Genomic DNA, 17,407 nt, shown 5'->3' with positions numbered 1-17,407 from the left:
TGTAGGTATATATAAGCACTTCAATAAATTTTAGAGTAGAGCTTTATTTTTGTACTGGTATCACTGACACTAACTTCAATAGAAAAAAAAAGGAAGTTGAAACAGGAAAAAGAAAAAGCCAAGGTTTCTTTTGGAAATATGAATTCTTATTATAGGTATCATTTTTTGGAACCTTTATTAAAATACTTTCAGATGCTGAGCAATCTTTCTTAAAAATGAGAGCTTTGTGTGAAATACCATTTTGTATATGCATATAAACATACCTGCACACATGCACAAAAACACACGTTCTGTGGCTCACAGAATATTTTCCTTGGATTAATATTTTCCTAGGAGATGGATGTAAATATTCTTTTCTTTTTATTTTACTGTTGCATAGAAATATTTCACTTGGAAATGTGACACATCCAACTACTGATCTGGTGTCAACACCCTGTGCTTGTAGAAAACGTTGTTCTTTAGTGTAAATTATATTATGAGAAATGAAAATGGGTAAATAACCTGGAAGACAGCTAATCCTCTCCCCACTAGTATGTGGCTACTAACTAGAACAGATTGTCAGATGTTTTCTCCTATCTTTTTTTAATTGGTTCATCTATTAGCAGCTCCATTGCTTGCCTTTGCAGATTATTCTGAAATGAATAGATCTGACTTTTAGATTATTTCTATCTTTATTGCTAAATTACCTACCACAATGCCATGTCTTGTCCTGACAGTATTTGCTGTTTACTTTTCCTTTTCTTTTTTTTTCCAAAACAAATATATATTATTGTGCTGTGGTTTAACAGCTTTATCTTCCCTTGCTTCCAACAGTGGAAAATGGGTAGAGAATGTTTGATACTTATCATATACTCAAATGCTACTTATCATACATTCAAGTAAGTGAATGAGATTGCAAAAGATACAAAGAAAACCATTTTTTGGGGGGAATTCTTGTGATATATATATATAACACACACCATGGCCTGTGTGGTCTCTCAGTGGCTGCCAGATGAGATGTTTATATTGAGAAATACATCTTCTGCAAGAGAGCCTGTTGAAATCAGAAACAGTGTAGAAAGATATTTATGTGAATAATGCTGGCAGAAACAAATCAGATACATTGCATTTCCATTTACATATATGAGCATTTTCTAATGCTTTGCCTCCTTTTATTTTTCTTTGTAAAGAAATGTCTCAGTGCCTTCAGATTAGACACTATTGTATAACATCCTACAAAGGTCAGAATAGGACTCAATTCTTTAATTCTTAAAGAGAGCAAATTCCCTTGAACTTTAGTTAAGTTTATATAATAAGTGGCAGAACTACTTAAGTGTAACATTTTCCTCTAAAGTATTTATGAAATATAATATAAACAGTTAAATAGCTCTCAGTTAAATAATATATGTTTTGGACCTATTCATTCCTAAGTGTATTTGTTTCTGACAGTTTGATAAATATATTATTCTGTGACAAGTTATTTCATACAGTTCATTATGTTCTTTTTACATGTTTTTCCTAGTCACTCATAGAGAATTGCATCCTGATGTATAAATACTAGTGCAATATGCAGCAGGTATTACAAAATTAATTTGTCCTCAGATAGACCCATGCCTGTAAATAATGTGCAGAATATAAATCTCTGTTTCTATTCTATTCTAAGAAAAGAAAATTGCTATCAGATTAAGTATATAGTACTTGAGTTCTATAGATCTAATATCTTCACATTTTTCATATCATTATTGACAATCATTTTGGATGAAAGCATATCCCAAAAGTTGGTATTTAGAAATTGTCTTGTATTTTTGTAAAAGGATTCCGAATTTTGTCTTCTATATTAACTTTTCTCTACATCTTTCTATCTCTACACACTACTATGAAAAATACATAGCAGTTTTTCAGGAGTTCTATTGCTTTAAGAGATAGCTAAATTTTATTACAGAGACATCATTTTAGAGAAGACATAATAATAGGTGCTTTAAAGGTATGCAAAAGTTCTTTGCTAGCTGTACAGACTCTAATTTTAGTTTTTGATTTTGGTGGTTTTTTTCTCTCCCTAATTATGAGATTAGGAAATTTATTTTTTTCCCATTGATTAATATTTTGGCAAAAAAAAGAGGGATATTTACATGTTTTAAATTAAGACTTCTATTTTGTTTTGAGAACATGCAATTTTGAAATGTTAGTTGACTTACTATAAAAAACAGAAGACTGCATTAATCAAAATAAAATATGTAAAATTATGAAAATAGTTCCATCCATGGGAAAATAACAGGATTTTTAAATGTTTGAAAATGCTTTGTATTTGAAGTTTTTATTCTAGTTTGGGATGGAAACATTTTCCAAAATCTTTACAAATTCTTTCAGAGTTTGAAAAATATCTCTCCCAGTTCCAATATCTTTTGTGTGTTCTGCTCCCTTTTTCCTGAGGGCAAATTCTCAGGATAATAGCCTGTGGGTCACCCATTGTACTTGCATTCAAAATATGAACTGCCCAGCAGTTTTATGCAGACTTGCTGAGTGATCAGTGCAAATCATGAAGAACAAAATTCGAGCCCTGGAGAATTTTGTGAATATTGAAATTATCATTTTCTCATTTATCCTGTCTTCATGATGGAAATTCTTTAATTTTAGTGGGGTTTTTTTTGTTTGGTTGGTGTTTTGTTTTGTTTTGTTTTGTTTTGTTTTTTAATTTTGTTTTGGGTGTGCCTTCCAGTTAGATTGGAAATTCTCAGAGAAAACAGTTGTCCAGGGCTGTGTATTTTTTCAGCTCTGAGCAGTACATAATCTATTAATGAGGGATGTTCCTCAAGGATTTGTACTGGGACTGGTACTATTTAATATCTTTAACAGCAAAATAGACTGTGTGAGACCACCCTCAAGAAGTTTGTGGATGTCACCAAGCTGGTGGGAGCAGTGACAGTCCCTGGCTCTGGCACTGGTTGTGGTAGATGCTCTTTGAAGGTTCTTTCCAACCCAGAACTCTCTGTGTGTGATTTAATCCCTAAATCTCTATGGACTTCTGCACAAATCTTCAGTCTACAAAAATGAATCAGATGTATCAATCCTTCATTTTCATAGTGTGTCTATTTTTCTGAACATCAGTAGCCCTTGTGAGAAATAAAGGACATTAATGAAATTATCTTATGTTCTACTTTCTGGAAAGCCAGCTATAAGCAAAAAAACCAGATTGACCCAAAACATCTGAAATTAAACCCCAGTGTCAAACCAAGCATCAAGGTGAAGGTGAATTTCTAATTTAGAGTGAAGAAGGAACTAATGAACGAACACCTATAAGTGTATGGTGTTGTTACATCCTGTGCAATCAGGTTTTATCTGATGATTCAGAACAGAGTTACAGTGAGACAATGTTCCATTTTTGAAGTGGGAGAGGTTTATGGAAGATTTTTTTATAATTACCATTGGGTCAATTGAGGATATAAAGATGTTACTTGTAATTTCAGGACAGTGTTCCTCTGCTCTAATGTAGAATTCTCCTCAGTGTAAGTGGGGCTTTTGTTATCATTGTGTATGTTTCTAAAAGCATCTGAAAGGCTTAGAAACACAAACTGCAGCTGAAATTCAGTACAGTCTATTGTATGACTCTGCTGGATAATCAAATATGACATGTGAAAAGATAATGTTTATATCAAAGCACAGTGAACTTCTAAACAAGCACTATCATTTTTTCTGTCTTGCAAAATCCATCAGAAACATGAATAGTGTGGGGGTAAAAAAAGGAAAGGGAGGGTGGTGGACATATCCTTGAAGGTTTGAGGATAATATGCACCCGTCCATAATACAATTCATTATAGTTACATGACCATTAATAGCTGCCTGTTACTGACTTTTATTCTACAGTTACACTGTTTAAGATCAACTGTGTTGAGTTCTACCAGCTCAAAATCGAATGGCAGAAGAAAATTTTGACTGTTAATATTTGTAAAGCATTACTGATTCTGAAAGGTTTCAAACATGTCTTAAGTTATTCAAATAAAGCTTTTTAATGTCTCTTTCTTCCAAGGCATTTACTTAACCAGCACTTTACAGACTATTAGGCATACTGGGGGGGAAACAGAACAGACAGCAAAGATAGCTATTCTTATGTGTTGTCCATCACTGCAGTGATTAAAATTGCAAACACTGATAAAATACAACCTTGGTTTATTTACAGAATGCATTCTGGAGTGGAATTCACTTACAATTCATTATGTATCTAAGAATTAGATTACATTTTTAAAATTTGGATTATAGAAATTACTATTTTCCATTCATATTTGTTTGGATGCTCTTATAAAGGAATTTTAAAATGCCATTTAGGAATACCTCTTTCTTTTTTTATGATAAAAAAGACAGCTGGATAAATACCTTAAACTAGACACCCAACTTTGAACAAAACAAAAGCTGAATATGACATATCCCACCCTATAATAAAAGAGCTGGAAGCCTTTCATAAAACTCTGTGTCATTAAAAAATAAATAAAGGCAACAAAAAAACCTTTGATATATTCAGTTTTCATTAATATTTAAAACTATTTGAGGTATATCAGGAAAAGCAGGGTCAAATCATGGATGTATTAGTGCCAGTTAACTCACATAGGGTCGGCCTTCCAAAGGCACTTATGTAGCAGCTGAATACATCTCTTTTCTGTAAATTAAAGTTTTCCAGAGAAGATATTCTGGTCAATTAAAAGAACAAATTCATACTAACAAAGTGTTAATTTCTATACAAGTCTATTTCCTGCCATTTATAGAGTTTCTGTGCTGAGGGAAAATTGAGTTTATTTCAGTGCGTGAGGTGTAGCAAGTCTTTCTAAACTCACCTATGGAACATTGTCTTGAACACTGCATATGCTGTGAGCAATTTATTTCACAGGAAAAAAACCACATGAAAATTTCCTTTCATCTTTTTAGTTATTTCCATTTCAATTTTCCCCCTGCCTTTTGCTTTTCTTACAATGCCTCCTTTCTCCTGGATTCTGGTTTTTTTTCCTGTTGATGTCTCCAGATAGCCTTACATACACTGTCAATCACCTGCCATCCTGCCCAAGAGCATATGCTCTGAAAATCACATGAGATGGCTCCTTTTAATCCATCTTTTACAGGGGAAATTCAATTTAACAGTCATTTCGAATAGCATAAACCCCTGACTCTTGGCATCTTCATTTTAAATGAAAGCACCAGATTCTCTTTCTGTCAAAACACAGGATCTCTCCATAGGAAGAATTCTCCTCTTCCCATGCTGGTGTGGTAATAAGCATGTAGTAACTGGTACACCTTAATAAATCAGGTCCTCAAGAGACTGGACTGTCTGTGTTTCATCAGCAGAGGTCTGTGATTATTTGAACCATATGTACCTTCTAAAACTCAAGTTTTATAAATCAATTATTTCACTTGTTAACACAATTAAGATATTAAATATAATTTAAAACATCATCTGTGAGTATAATTTTAAAAGGCCATTTCTTTCTGTGCTTACTTCCTTAGAGGTACATTGGATGAAGTGCAAAGAGTTCATAAAGACTTTATCATGGATGCTTGTGTCTTCCATAGACTGGAATAACTGCATAGTAAAAATTTCCAATTTATATTTCTGTGGAATGTTTTAATAGAAAAACACATTTCTGAAGCTTTCCATCATACAGTCTACCATTTGTAAAGAAACTTATAATATTGAGGAATATACTTATTACCTACATTATCATGTATTATCACCTCCTAAAATGCTTTACTAAAAATAAAGCATCATTAGGATTTGAAGTTTAGAAAATTTTAGGCAGCCACATTATGCAGGTCACTTAGACCTGGGAGCTCATAGCAGCCAAAGTGTTATGCAATTTTGGACAAGCAATTGTTTGATATTTTCTATCAAAACCACTTTTCTGAACTGTGTTGTCAGAAAGCATTTTGGGGATGCATTTACCTTTTCCAAGAAAAATCCCACTGGTAAGCTAAACAATTTTTTTGATAATGGAATATAATGGTATAATAATGAGTACATCAATTTACCTTAGCAGATTTGTTTGAATGAGTGCCAACATTTGCTATCTAATACTGAAATGAATTTTTTAAAAAATATTTCTTCCCTACTCTGCAACCAATAACCCTCTAACCTGAAATATATATGGAAAAAATATAGTAAGCTTAATTTAAAATATTTGAAATTGTTATTATTGTCAAAAACTAAATACTATCATTAAAAGCATAATGAATGGTAGACATCATTTATAGAGTAGTTTAATTTCTTCTCATTCTGAGTTGATTCTCTGTCAGTTGTTTCTCAGGTTCAGATAAAATACACAAGGAAAATTATTTTTCCAATAGTATTCCACATCTAGTCAATCTATATTGCTGTGATTATCTGGGTCAAAATTAATGAACATAATTGAGAAAAATGGCAGATGAGCTCTGTATTAGGCCTTCTATGATAAACCATACTATCTTACTGCTGTCATAAAAACCAATAAGATCCAGAAAATGGTAGGGTCAAATGTGTTAGTGTCAGAAAACAAATATCACTTCAACATACATGACTGTTTAGCACCTTCTGTAATTGCTTTCATTTGACTTACAAAGAGGTTTTCTTCTAAAACAATCATCCATCATTTCCTGGTAGGTATGATTAAAACTCAAAAATATCAAGTTTTTATTACAGTGAATTTAATTTCTTTTCAAAAATTAGTAAAACATTAAATTGAATATCATATATTTTTCTATTAGTCCAGCATGTAAATCTAGAAATGTATCTTAAAATTGCTGTAAATCCAGTTTGCATGAAGATGGTGTGTGATTACCCTTAAAGTGTTGTACACCATAGAAATTTCCAGCAAGAACTAAAAATATTATAAGATACTGTGTAAGCATACACGTTTTTACTGTTACGTAATATACTAGCACTATAAACTCTGGTCTTTTTGTAATGGTTATGCTTCTATTGTTTAGTGACTAAAACCAAACCAGCTAAAGTGCTACTAACTGAATATTTTATTTTGCCATCAGGGAACAAAACCTAAGGATTTGCTAGACGTGACAGAATACACATACATCACACTATATAATAGTTTTAAATGGAAATATCAGGGATTAGGACTTGAACTATCATGATTAGCTGTGTTAAGGAGATTCAAGCGACACAGATTATTTTCTGTCATTATCTGAGTAGTATTAGAAGAAACAAAAATATTTCCTAAGATTTATTTGTTATATGTTCCAGTTTAAGGTTTTTCCAATATTCTTAGAGAGGAAAAAAAAAGGCCAGAAGAGTGTCTTGCATACAGATTGAAACTATTCTTGCCTCCCCAAAATGTACCTTTCAATTTCAGAAACTTTTGCCTCTGTAATTTGGACAGACCGACGGGGAAAGATTTTGTTTGAAGTTTTGACTATAATTTAAACTTCATCACTAAATCCAGAACTATTAGAGAAAGAGAACCAAATAAGCAAAATTATTCATGGCTTTGCTGCACCAGCTCCCTTCATGAAGCCAATTAAAGCTCGACAGCCAAACTCACCTGCTGTTAAGAGCAGAGGTTGGATCATATGAAAGCAGTTATGGACTAATGGGTTTTTTGCTTGTTGTTACTAGAGTTTGCTTTCTGTCTCCTACCCTGCCAAGTTTCTGAGGCATCTGCCTGGCAGTCACACAGATAAAACCTCAGAAAGTGGAAGCTCATACTTCAGTCTCCCTCACAGACTTTTGAACCTGTCTCCTACTGATTCATCTTCTCCCAACAAAACACTAAAGTATCTTAAGAACAGTGTTTTAAAATTGTGGTGGTGTCTTTCAGCATTACTACTACCCTGGATTTTTTAGTTAGTTTACTATTTGCTATTAATTCTGCTATTACAGTTCTTAGCTCAGATTTTCCTACCAAATCTCATGCAGGAGGATTCCCTTTGGCCACCTCTGGCCAGTTAACACAGTCCCCTTTTCTACTTCCCAACCAGTTCAGTTCCTTGCTGTTTGACCTGAGTTAATGTAACTTTCCACTACCTGACAATCACTATAATGCCTCTATAATTATTTTACAGTTATATTTGACTGAGGACTGTACAGAAAAATAAAAATTTTTAATGAAATATTCAGCACAGTTTGGGTTTTTAAGTGAATTTTACTCTCTATTTTTTTTCCACTGGGAAGAAATCTTCTGCCTCCTGCTACTAATTTTATATAGAATATTACCAGTTAGAGGTCTTAACCTTGTTAAAAAGATTCAACCACTTGTAAGTTTATATTTTTGTCCTTGTGATGGATGAGTCTTTAGAGTATCCTCAAATAAACATTTGCCTTAAAGTACCAGAGTTTTAAAAAAGAAGATACATATATTGCCTGGCCTTACAATTGACCTGTAGTTCATAAACTGTGTCACAGATATTTCAGGCCCTCCTCTATGTCTCTTTTTATTTTTCCTCAATTTTGTTTCTGTCTCTGTCTTGTCACATGTAAGCAGATTTTGTTATCGCTTGTCAGCAAGGTAGCAAAAAGCTACATTAATTAAAATTACATAAGATTCACAAAGTTCTTGAAAAACTTGTTCCACTGCAGTATCTATATTCCAGGACTATGGCAATAATTTGAACCATAGGATGTCATTCAGGTGCTCACATTACCTAGACTTTATATCAGTGGCCTTTGACATTATTGATGGGGACAGAAGGCAACTCCAGTCATTAACTCTTCCTGTAGGGCAGCACTGAAACACCCACCTTATGTGGACTCATTTGTCAGGGCCCTGCATCTGGAAAACATCTTTGCCAGAAGAATGATCTGCAGCATGGAGTAGTGTGGGAGGTGAGATTCTCTTTCTGAAGAATTTAAAAGGGGAGCCAAAGATTTTTATGAGGGCAAAAAAGGGCAAAGGCAATAGATTTGTGCAGTTGTGATGATGTAATGCTATGAAGAACAGAGCAGAGCAACAGCAGCCTTGTAACTCCCTGAGGAAAATAAAAAAGATTGAAAGTTTGCGGTGATACTTTTCTATACTCAAGGTCCAAAGTTATACTCAAAACATGATTAAATTCTGAAAACGTGTTATAAATGAAATGTCACTATAGTTTGATTGCTGTGGAGCAGCAAAGAGGTTTTTGCATTTGATTTTCTAAGCATATTTAGGTTATCAATCCTTAATATTTAAAAAACACTGAAACAAAAATAGAGTTCCAGGTTTCTTTGCTAATGGAAGAAATGACTGTTCTAAAACAATCTTAGATGTAAGAATTATATACTGATCATTAAAATATCCAGAAATTGCCTATTAGGAATATAATTAATGTTGTTAGACTAATGTGCAATAGAATCCATTTTGTAAAACAGGATACAGTATGAATATCCTCACCAAAGTAGATCTGCTATAAAAGACAATGTGTTAAGCAAGATCAGTCTGAATATTTGCCAGCAAGCTCTTTCAGACAGATAGCAAACCATCAGGTTTGTTCTCAGCTTTTAAAGCAGAAAGAAATAAGATTTGTTCTGTTATAAAATATAATTCAGCAGTCCAGACTTGTTTTAAAGCTTTCACAGGTAAAGTGAAGTGCCATAGAGGAGTATGTAAATATTGAAGCAGTCTTTCCTTTGTTGAGTAAAATGTGGTTGTACTGCAATGGTGTGGGTTTAGTTATGGTCTTGAGTCTTTAAATTAAAATGGCAAAGCACTAAAGCACAAAAGATAACATTTTCTCAAATTTATGGATCAGTGCTCCAGAAGATTTATTTTAACCAAAAGATAAGAGTAGGAAAGGTCTTTTTTTTTTCTGTGTGCTGGGTACTAGCAATAGATTCACCCTGAATAATTCATTCTCTATGTCTCTGGCTTTTTGCTTCTTTATGCAAGATCTTTACAGAAAAGGTACTTTTTTTTTTTCTTTTTTTTTGTCACAGAAATTTATAGAAATTCAGTGAAAGGAAGAGTTCTTCTCAACTGAAACCCTTACTCCCACATGAGGGAGAAGCCAAAGGTTTCTAGCCCATGTGCTGGAACAGTTTGTACAGTTTATTAAATATTAAATATTTAAATATTTCACTGCACAGCTTCAGCAGGAAATTGAGAAAACATCCATCCTTCCCTACCAATCTAGTAGCTAATAACTTGTGATTAGACCTCTTTGTGGAAGTAGAAAAATCTGAGTTTCGATCCATTTAGAAAAGGAAATTGTTCTGATGTCTGCTATTCCTCAGGTGACTGATTGAGCCATTAGAATATCTTACAAATGTTAGGTAGCATTATATTTTCTCTGGCCAGGTTGTTGAAGAAAACTGCTCTGGCACTTGATCTCGTAAGTGTGCTAAATGTGCCCAGCATAAATTAAATGTCCATTAATGTGGACATTAAACCCTAGTATTAGGTAGAGGAACAACCTCTTTTTAGGTCACGTTCAAGTTTAGACATTGTCTAGAAATTGATTTTTTTAATTAAAGGGTATCAGCATGACCAGGAGTGCGACTCTTGACACCTGAAGGAATCTGTATTTACAAGGTGACCCCTGTGAGCATAAGCTTCTTCAAGGTAACTAAAGGTAGATTTTGGGGAAATTTGCTTAAAACTTTGAATCCAAGTGCCTCACCCCCAGCTGTGTTGTGATTTTAATGACTGAGGGCGACTCAGCACTGCAAAGTGCAGTGATCTGTGTGTCCAGCTCCCCACATAAGAAGGATGTGGGTCTGTTTGGAACAAGTCCAGAGGAGGCCACAAAGATGATCAGAGGACTGGATCACCTCTAGTATAAAGACAGGCTGAGAGAGCTGGGACTGTTCAGACTGGAAAGGAGAAAACTTTAGGACGACCTTATAGCAGTTTTCAGTATCTACAGGAGCTACAAGAGAGCTGGAGAGGAACTTTTCACCAGGGCATGTGGTGATAGAACAAAGGGTAATGGCTCTAAACTGTAAGAGCATAGTTTGAGATTAGATGTTAGAAATCTTTCACTGTGAGGGTGTTGAGACACTCGCACAGGTTGTCCAGAGAAGATCTGGGTTCCCCACCCCTGGAAGTGTTCAAGGCCAGGTTGGACAGGGCTTGGAGAAATGCGGTCTTGGAGAAACTAGAGCAGGGGGTTGGAACCAGGTAATCTTTAAGGTCCCTTCCAACCCAACCCATTCTGTGACTGTGAGGACTGACAATGCTCTTGTTGAGCATGGAAGCTGTGCTCTGTGGAGGCAGCAGCTCCCCCAGGGGCAGTACAGCTGCATTCCTGCAGGGCTGCACTGAAGCCAACCAGCTTTCCTGAAGGGGCATAACACAACAAAAATGATGTTCTACTGCTTCAGAACCTGTGTCAAACCACACTTCTAGGCAAGTGAGATTCACTTGCCTAGAACTGGCATGCCTCTAGTACTGTTTTAGACTCCAGATATACCACTCATTCCCCAGGCATTCAGGACATGCTGCATTCTATTTGCCTGCACTATCCTAATGTCTCATTTATCCTACAACTATGGAAATTCTTCTGCCTTTCAAAGGATCCAGATAATGCTGTTTGTGATTCAGTACAAAATCGCTCTCCAAACCTGTCTGTTTGTTGTTTTCCAGCCCTTTCAGATGTTGGGTTCACTTCTATTCTTGTCTCTACCCCCACAGCAACCCCATGTCTGTGTAGTTTGCTGGATGTAGTCTTAGAAATATCTCTTTTTACAAGTTCTGTCTTGAAAGATGTTTAGTATTCTCAACTTCCATTTAAGACAATAAGATCCACAGGTGTGCTTTGCAGGTCTTATATCAGCAGTTACTAGTTTTTGTGATCAGGTAGAGAATTGTTCATCATGAGAACACACGTGTCATATCACTGATCTATGTAAAGAAATATTTTCTCATTTATGAACAATTTGCCTTCAGGACAACAAGAAAATAAATAAGGGGAAGCAACCACAGTAAGCTTTTGTTCCTTGTATATAGCAAGAATTTAAAATGCAATTCTTTTCACTCCAAGACTGATTAAGAAGCAAAATATATTGAATTATTTAAATTCTTGCAAATAAAAAGTGGCTTTATTTAGGACCAAAAGTGTATTTCTAGCTCTGCTTTCATTTAATTTCTAATCTGTTCAGAAACAAGCAATGTTCTTCCAAAACAGCAATCTGCTCATTTGCTTGGCGAGAGCAAGCTTTGAAAGTGCCATTTCCACATTGCTGTGCAGCTGTGTGCTGAGTGTATCACTGTCAAAAAATGTGTGTCTATCCACTGGTTAGTATGCAATGCTTAGACAAAAAAATCTCATTCTTTTCATCATGTTCCTCTCTGTGACTTCGTTTTCCATTTGTTAAGTGAAGCCAGTCACATGTGGGTAAACTATTTAATAGATTCTGCTTGAAGATCACTCGAGAAAGACATTATGTGTGAGGCTAAATTTTTACTTCCTTTGATATAAATTTTATTATCTAAGGAAACAACTTTCAGAAACTGGTTACTTTTAGCCTCTCTTAACCTGAACTCAGCCTACCTTGTAAATGGAGGAAAACGTATTTATCTTATTATTAAAATCACTTATCATCACATACACAATATACTTAATAATTTAAAATTAATAGAAATTGTGTCAATTTGTTGGATTGAATTAATACCCTTTCTGAACATTAAATTTCTTGCTTACAGAACATCAGGTGTGGTTTCTATGTTGCTGTCAAGGTGCAGCAGGGACAAATGAACATAACAGCTGGTGTGGCATGTGAGCAAGAGCCTCCAAACTGGATGGGGGCTCATTTGACTTCTCTAGCACAGGGAAAATCCCACTTCTTCCACCATCAGCTTCAGGACCACATCCAAACAATTGAAAAAAATATGCTTATGGAAAGCTGTGAGGATAAGCATATTTAATTACTTTTACCAAGAACGTTTTCTTCAAAATAAAACAAGTTGCCACAGTACAGACATAAGAACATAGTTGCTTTCCCCCAGTCCAAGCTCTGTTGCTTTGGAGGGAGGCCAAGGGTACTCTCTCAAATGACTCCTTTTGAGGCTTCTGAATAGCAAAATGATTTTCAGCCTCTCTGACCTGCTGCAAGCCAGGTTGTGCTCTGCACCAGAGTGCAGAGACATTCCCATGTTTTGCCTCTTTCTTGCTTCCTGAGGCCTGAATCCAAGTTTCTGCAACATTACCCAGAATGAATTTCCATTTCTCAGTGCAACTGGCTTTAGCCTGGATCATGTACAGCTAAACCTCAGATTCCCATATCAGGTCAGTGCATTTCTTGACAAAATCAGTGTTGGAAAATTATTCATATGCAATTCACAGATTTCATACTGTTTCCACTGAATTTAGAGGCAGTACATTCAGCGAACTGAGTGAAGGCAGTGCTAGCCTTAAAATCCACAATGCCATCCCCCTAAAAATACAAACCCAGGTAAAAATAGTGTGTGCACTGCAAACCTGGAGTTTGACATACCTGAAAGACAAGGACACAATTTCCAGTATTTTCTTTTTTTCAATTTCCATTTATTCATTCCTTTTTTTTTTTTTTCCCCATTTGCAGCTATTATTCTAAGAAAGTACTTTTTCCTTTTCAGAAAATGTCCAGGAGAAAACTAATTTTCATCCCTTCCCATCTTATATTTTAGGCATAGATTACGATGTAAAGACTCAGAGACAAACCTCCTGGAGACCTGGCTTAGTTTGAAAATTGTTCCCAGGTGTTTCATGTTTCTTCCTTACTCAAAGATTATATGATTAGCATTTTAATGTCCCACAACTTCTCGCCCAGTTCCCTAGGAGAATGTGAAAATGAAGCCATGAGAGCTAAGCTATTTGGTATTTATCATGAACACTCTGATTGTATTTCAGAGCTCTGGGATTTAAACAGGACGTCAGTGTTTCGTAGCCCATTTGGATATCTTGGACTTCACATAATGCTGCTGGATGAGTACCAAGAGCGACTGTTCGTGGGAGGAAGAGACCTCTTGTATTCCCTCAGCTTGGATCGGATCAGCGACAACTACCGAGAGGTGGAGTAAAAAGCCAGATATCTATATATCTATGTGTCTCTATATATCTTTATATATATTAGTCACTTCATGTCGCAACACGTAGCACAGGATATTAAAACTTGCATGACTGAGGTAATGGAGTTTTTGCAGGTGTTTTGTGCACGAACTCCAGGGTCGTATTTGTATTTAAGAAAAATACGCTAATTACCATTTTTCCCCACCTCTTCACCCATAAGGCTTACTCTGGAGGAAGACACTTGGGGTAGTATAACTATTTCTCAGTGAATTTCAGCATGGTTGTAGATGTTTAGAGCACCTCACACTTGTAGACATCTGATTTATGTATATCCACTATACTATTGAGGAATAAAATCTCCCTGATATTTTTGGAGACATTCAGAAGAGAAAATATTAAGGGAAAAAAAATAGCATTTAACCTATAGGAAGTTTTCAATAGCAGCATAAACCTTGCATCTATTTTTATATAACCTTCTTTAGAAACGATTTTGCACTGGTTTGAGCCAGAGGTGCTATTATGTAATGACTGAAAGTGGCATTTGCAGGCTACTCAGTGGTCTGTGGGAGAAAGGTGGGTTAAGTCACAATCCTACCAGAGAACTCAGTACATTGTAGAAACCACAAGTGATTGGCATACTGACAACTGAAGTGGAGAGGCTGGAGTGTGAGCTGATGTTAGCCTTGGATTCCTTACACACTTCTGCCCTTGGAAGATAGAATTGGAAACGTACAGCAAGGGAAGCTGGCAGGAGCATTGTTCCATTGTTCAACCATTTTGAATGCAGATAAATGATCTCTTGAAATATTTCAGTGTTTTCCTCACCTACTTCTTTAAATTTTTCCAATGTATTTTTGATCTATTTTCATTTATTTGCAAATTAATAAGTAGAATAAAAAGTGAGTAAAATAAAGTCCCCTGGGATAAATATTTTCTTGCTGTCTATATTGCACTGACCACTGATATTTCAAATTCTTTTCTTTCTTCCCCCTTGCTAAAAGTAAATATCACTATTATTAAGTCAACACTCTGGACAACTTTACCCTAAGCATCATTGGTTATGTCCAAGCATAATTAGCAAGTTCCACTATTGTGAACAGATATAATATGCTTTATTCTTTTTATAAACATTTGGGAATGGCAATCTTAGATATGGGATATGAATCTACTCAGAGAGGTTATTCGAGAATTTGTCTATATTTAAAAAAACCCACAGAATTTAACTCCTCAGGGAGCAGAGTTACATGCTGAGCTTTGTTCCTCAACAGTGAGATATAAATTAATTCCTTTTCATTTTGATACAAATTATTAATATCCTGTGACAAGATATTAGGGCTCAGGGATATGAAAACATTTAGATAGCATTTGTTTCTATAAAATAGGCTTTTTTCCCCCACTCTCTTCTTCTCCATTTGGCTGTAAATCTATGAGGAAAGATGACAGGACAGGGCACTTCATGCTTCTGTCCAACCACCATCATCCCATCTGGACACGCTCGAAGTTCATCGCTCCCCGTCTTGTTTTCAAGTGGAATCAGCGACTTACTCTGAAACCATCTTCTCTGTCTGGAGACCTGTGTAGAGTATGGCAAATTGATGAAAACTTTTCTTGCCTTTTTTAATGCAAAAGATAAACTGAAATAAATGAAGCTGGCCTGGCATGTTTAGAAACATGATCTCTCTGGGACCTAGCTCCCTTGAATACAAATGTCAGGAGCTTTTTCTCTTTTTCTCAGTGTTCACTCAGTGCAGATCTCATTCAGGGACAGTTATGGAAACTGATCATCTTACATCTCTATCAGAGAAAGTGTGGAATGAGATATTTCTGTAATAGGAAACCTTAATTGCTGAGATACATTAGAGAAACTTCCTGGAGTTGAGAGACTAGTTGATTAATTATTACCAAAGTTCTTAATTAATTATCTTTAACTGTGTGTTGGTTTGTCTTTGACCTTTTCTTTTAGACTGAAGCGTTTAGCTTAATTAATCTAAACTAGAAGTTGTAATCCACTGAAAGTATATGAGTGCAGGCAAGTTCTGGGTTTTATTCTCTCTCTGGTAACCAGGACGACTCACTATCTGCAAGAGAAAGTTTTCATGAAGTTTTGGGCAAATTCATATTGATCTTCACGTTCTGTGACTGAGAAAAGAGTTTATGTCTTTTAATTCATGGTCATCCCTGTCTCAACAATTTGGAATATGAGTATGCTTTCTAAAACCAAACAGAAATCCATTCCCAAGTTGAGATTTATTCTTTTTGCTGTAAAATGACCAAATAACTCAGTTCTAGCCAGCATATTAGAAGTTAACCCAAGGGAAAACAACTAAATGCTGAATGGACATAAAATGCTTTTGCATTGAGACTTGTTGACTGCCAAAGTAATCCAACATTTCCAAAAAACTGAACTTGTGATGCATATGAGGTATGCTCCTATAAATCTGTGTTTAATAGACTACATGTTTTCTTCAGGTTCAATTCTCTTCAGCTTTCAAATACACTGTAACACTCTGAAGGGTAGATTATAGCTTTTTCATGTAAGCTAATGTCTATTTATGTAAATCTCTACCAAATTATTTTAAACACATTTTATCCTCACTAATTTTCATATACACAAAAAACCCTCCTAAAATTGGGGAAAAAAAACCCTCAGGGAAAAAAAAATACTGCTGTCATTCTTGCATTGGTGCAGAAATCCAGACCTTTGGGTTGAACTCTCAACTGTGGCAAAAAAACTTCCATGTTACCTTGGACAGGGAAAGACTCACTTCTCTGTTTGTCAAAAAATGTGTCTTTTGCCTACTTTGCTCTTTGTATCTCTCATTTAATACATGCAGATTGTATTATATTCTTGCTTAGAGCATTTAACACATAATGCTATAAGTTTGTGAAACAGTTATTTAGATGTTTGTTTCTATGTGAAGAGTGCCCTAACACTAAGAGTAGGGAGAACATGAAATATGAGTATCAGTGTTTACAGAGAATTAGAGCCATATAAACACTCAAAACCTTGTGTAAAGCCAAAGCTTTGTAGGCACATTCCACTTAACCTTTGCTTTCCCTAAGATCTCATTCTCTTTGACACCATCTGTGGAATAAAACCTTACTCATATTTGAGATATGGTCCAAAGCCTTAAACGCTTGTAGTGATCCAACAGAGTGATAGAGAATTTTCTTTGGTATCTGGTGCCAAATTTGTGTTTAAAAACATTGCAGTTCATTGTAAGTAGTGCCAGAGAGGATCTTTGTTAACAGCAAACTTGAGCCAGTGCCAGTAGCTCACCACTACTGGTCAAACACCTCATAGAGAAGGGGGCCCTTTGTTCCCACTTTTAGTCTCATGTTAGAGTGAAAATAAACTGCTTTTCCTATTTGCACACAAATTCCTTAAAGAAAGCTTCTGCTTCAAGGGCCTTAGGAAGATCTGAGTCTGAATAGAAACCTTCCCACTTCTGTAAATGGGTTTGTGCAGGCAGATTTCAATTGTGCTGTTTCTCACCCA

The 17,407-nt window shown here is 35.4% G+C and overlaps 1 protein-coding gene across 1 annotated transcript in view; it reads left to right on the top strand.

Annotated features, from left to right (window-relative positions):
* The window catches only part of SEMA3E (semaphorin 3E), a 132,878-nt gene that overhangs the window by 54,703 nt on the left and 60,768 nt on the right, over positions 1 to 17,407 (top strand). The window contains exon 2 of the mRNA XM_063396990.1: positions 13,750 to 13,910. Coding sequence (XP_063253060.1) covers positions 13,750 to 13,910 — 161 coding nt within the window. The remainder of the gene's footprint in view (positions 1 to 13,749; positions 13,911 to 17,407) is intronic.

The sequence above is a fragment of the Prinia subflava genome, chromosome 4 (assembly GCF_021018805.1).
Source record: "Prinia subflava isolate CZ2003 ecotype Zambia chromosome 4, Cam_Psub_1.2, whole genome shotgun sequence".
In the NCBI taxonomy this organism is placed as follows: domain Eukaryota; kingdom Metazoa; phylum Chordata; class Aves; order Passeriformes; family Cisticolidae; genus Prinia; species Prinia subflava.
This window is presented reverse-complemented; position numbering and strand designations above follow the sequence as displayed.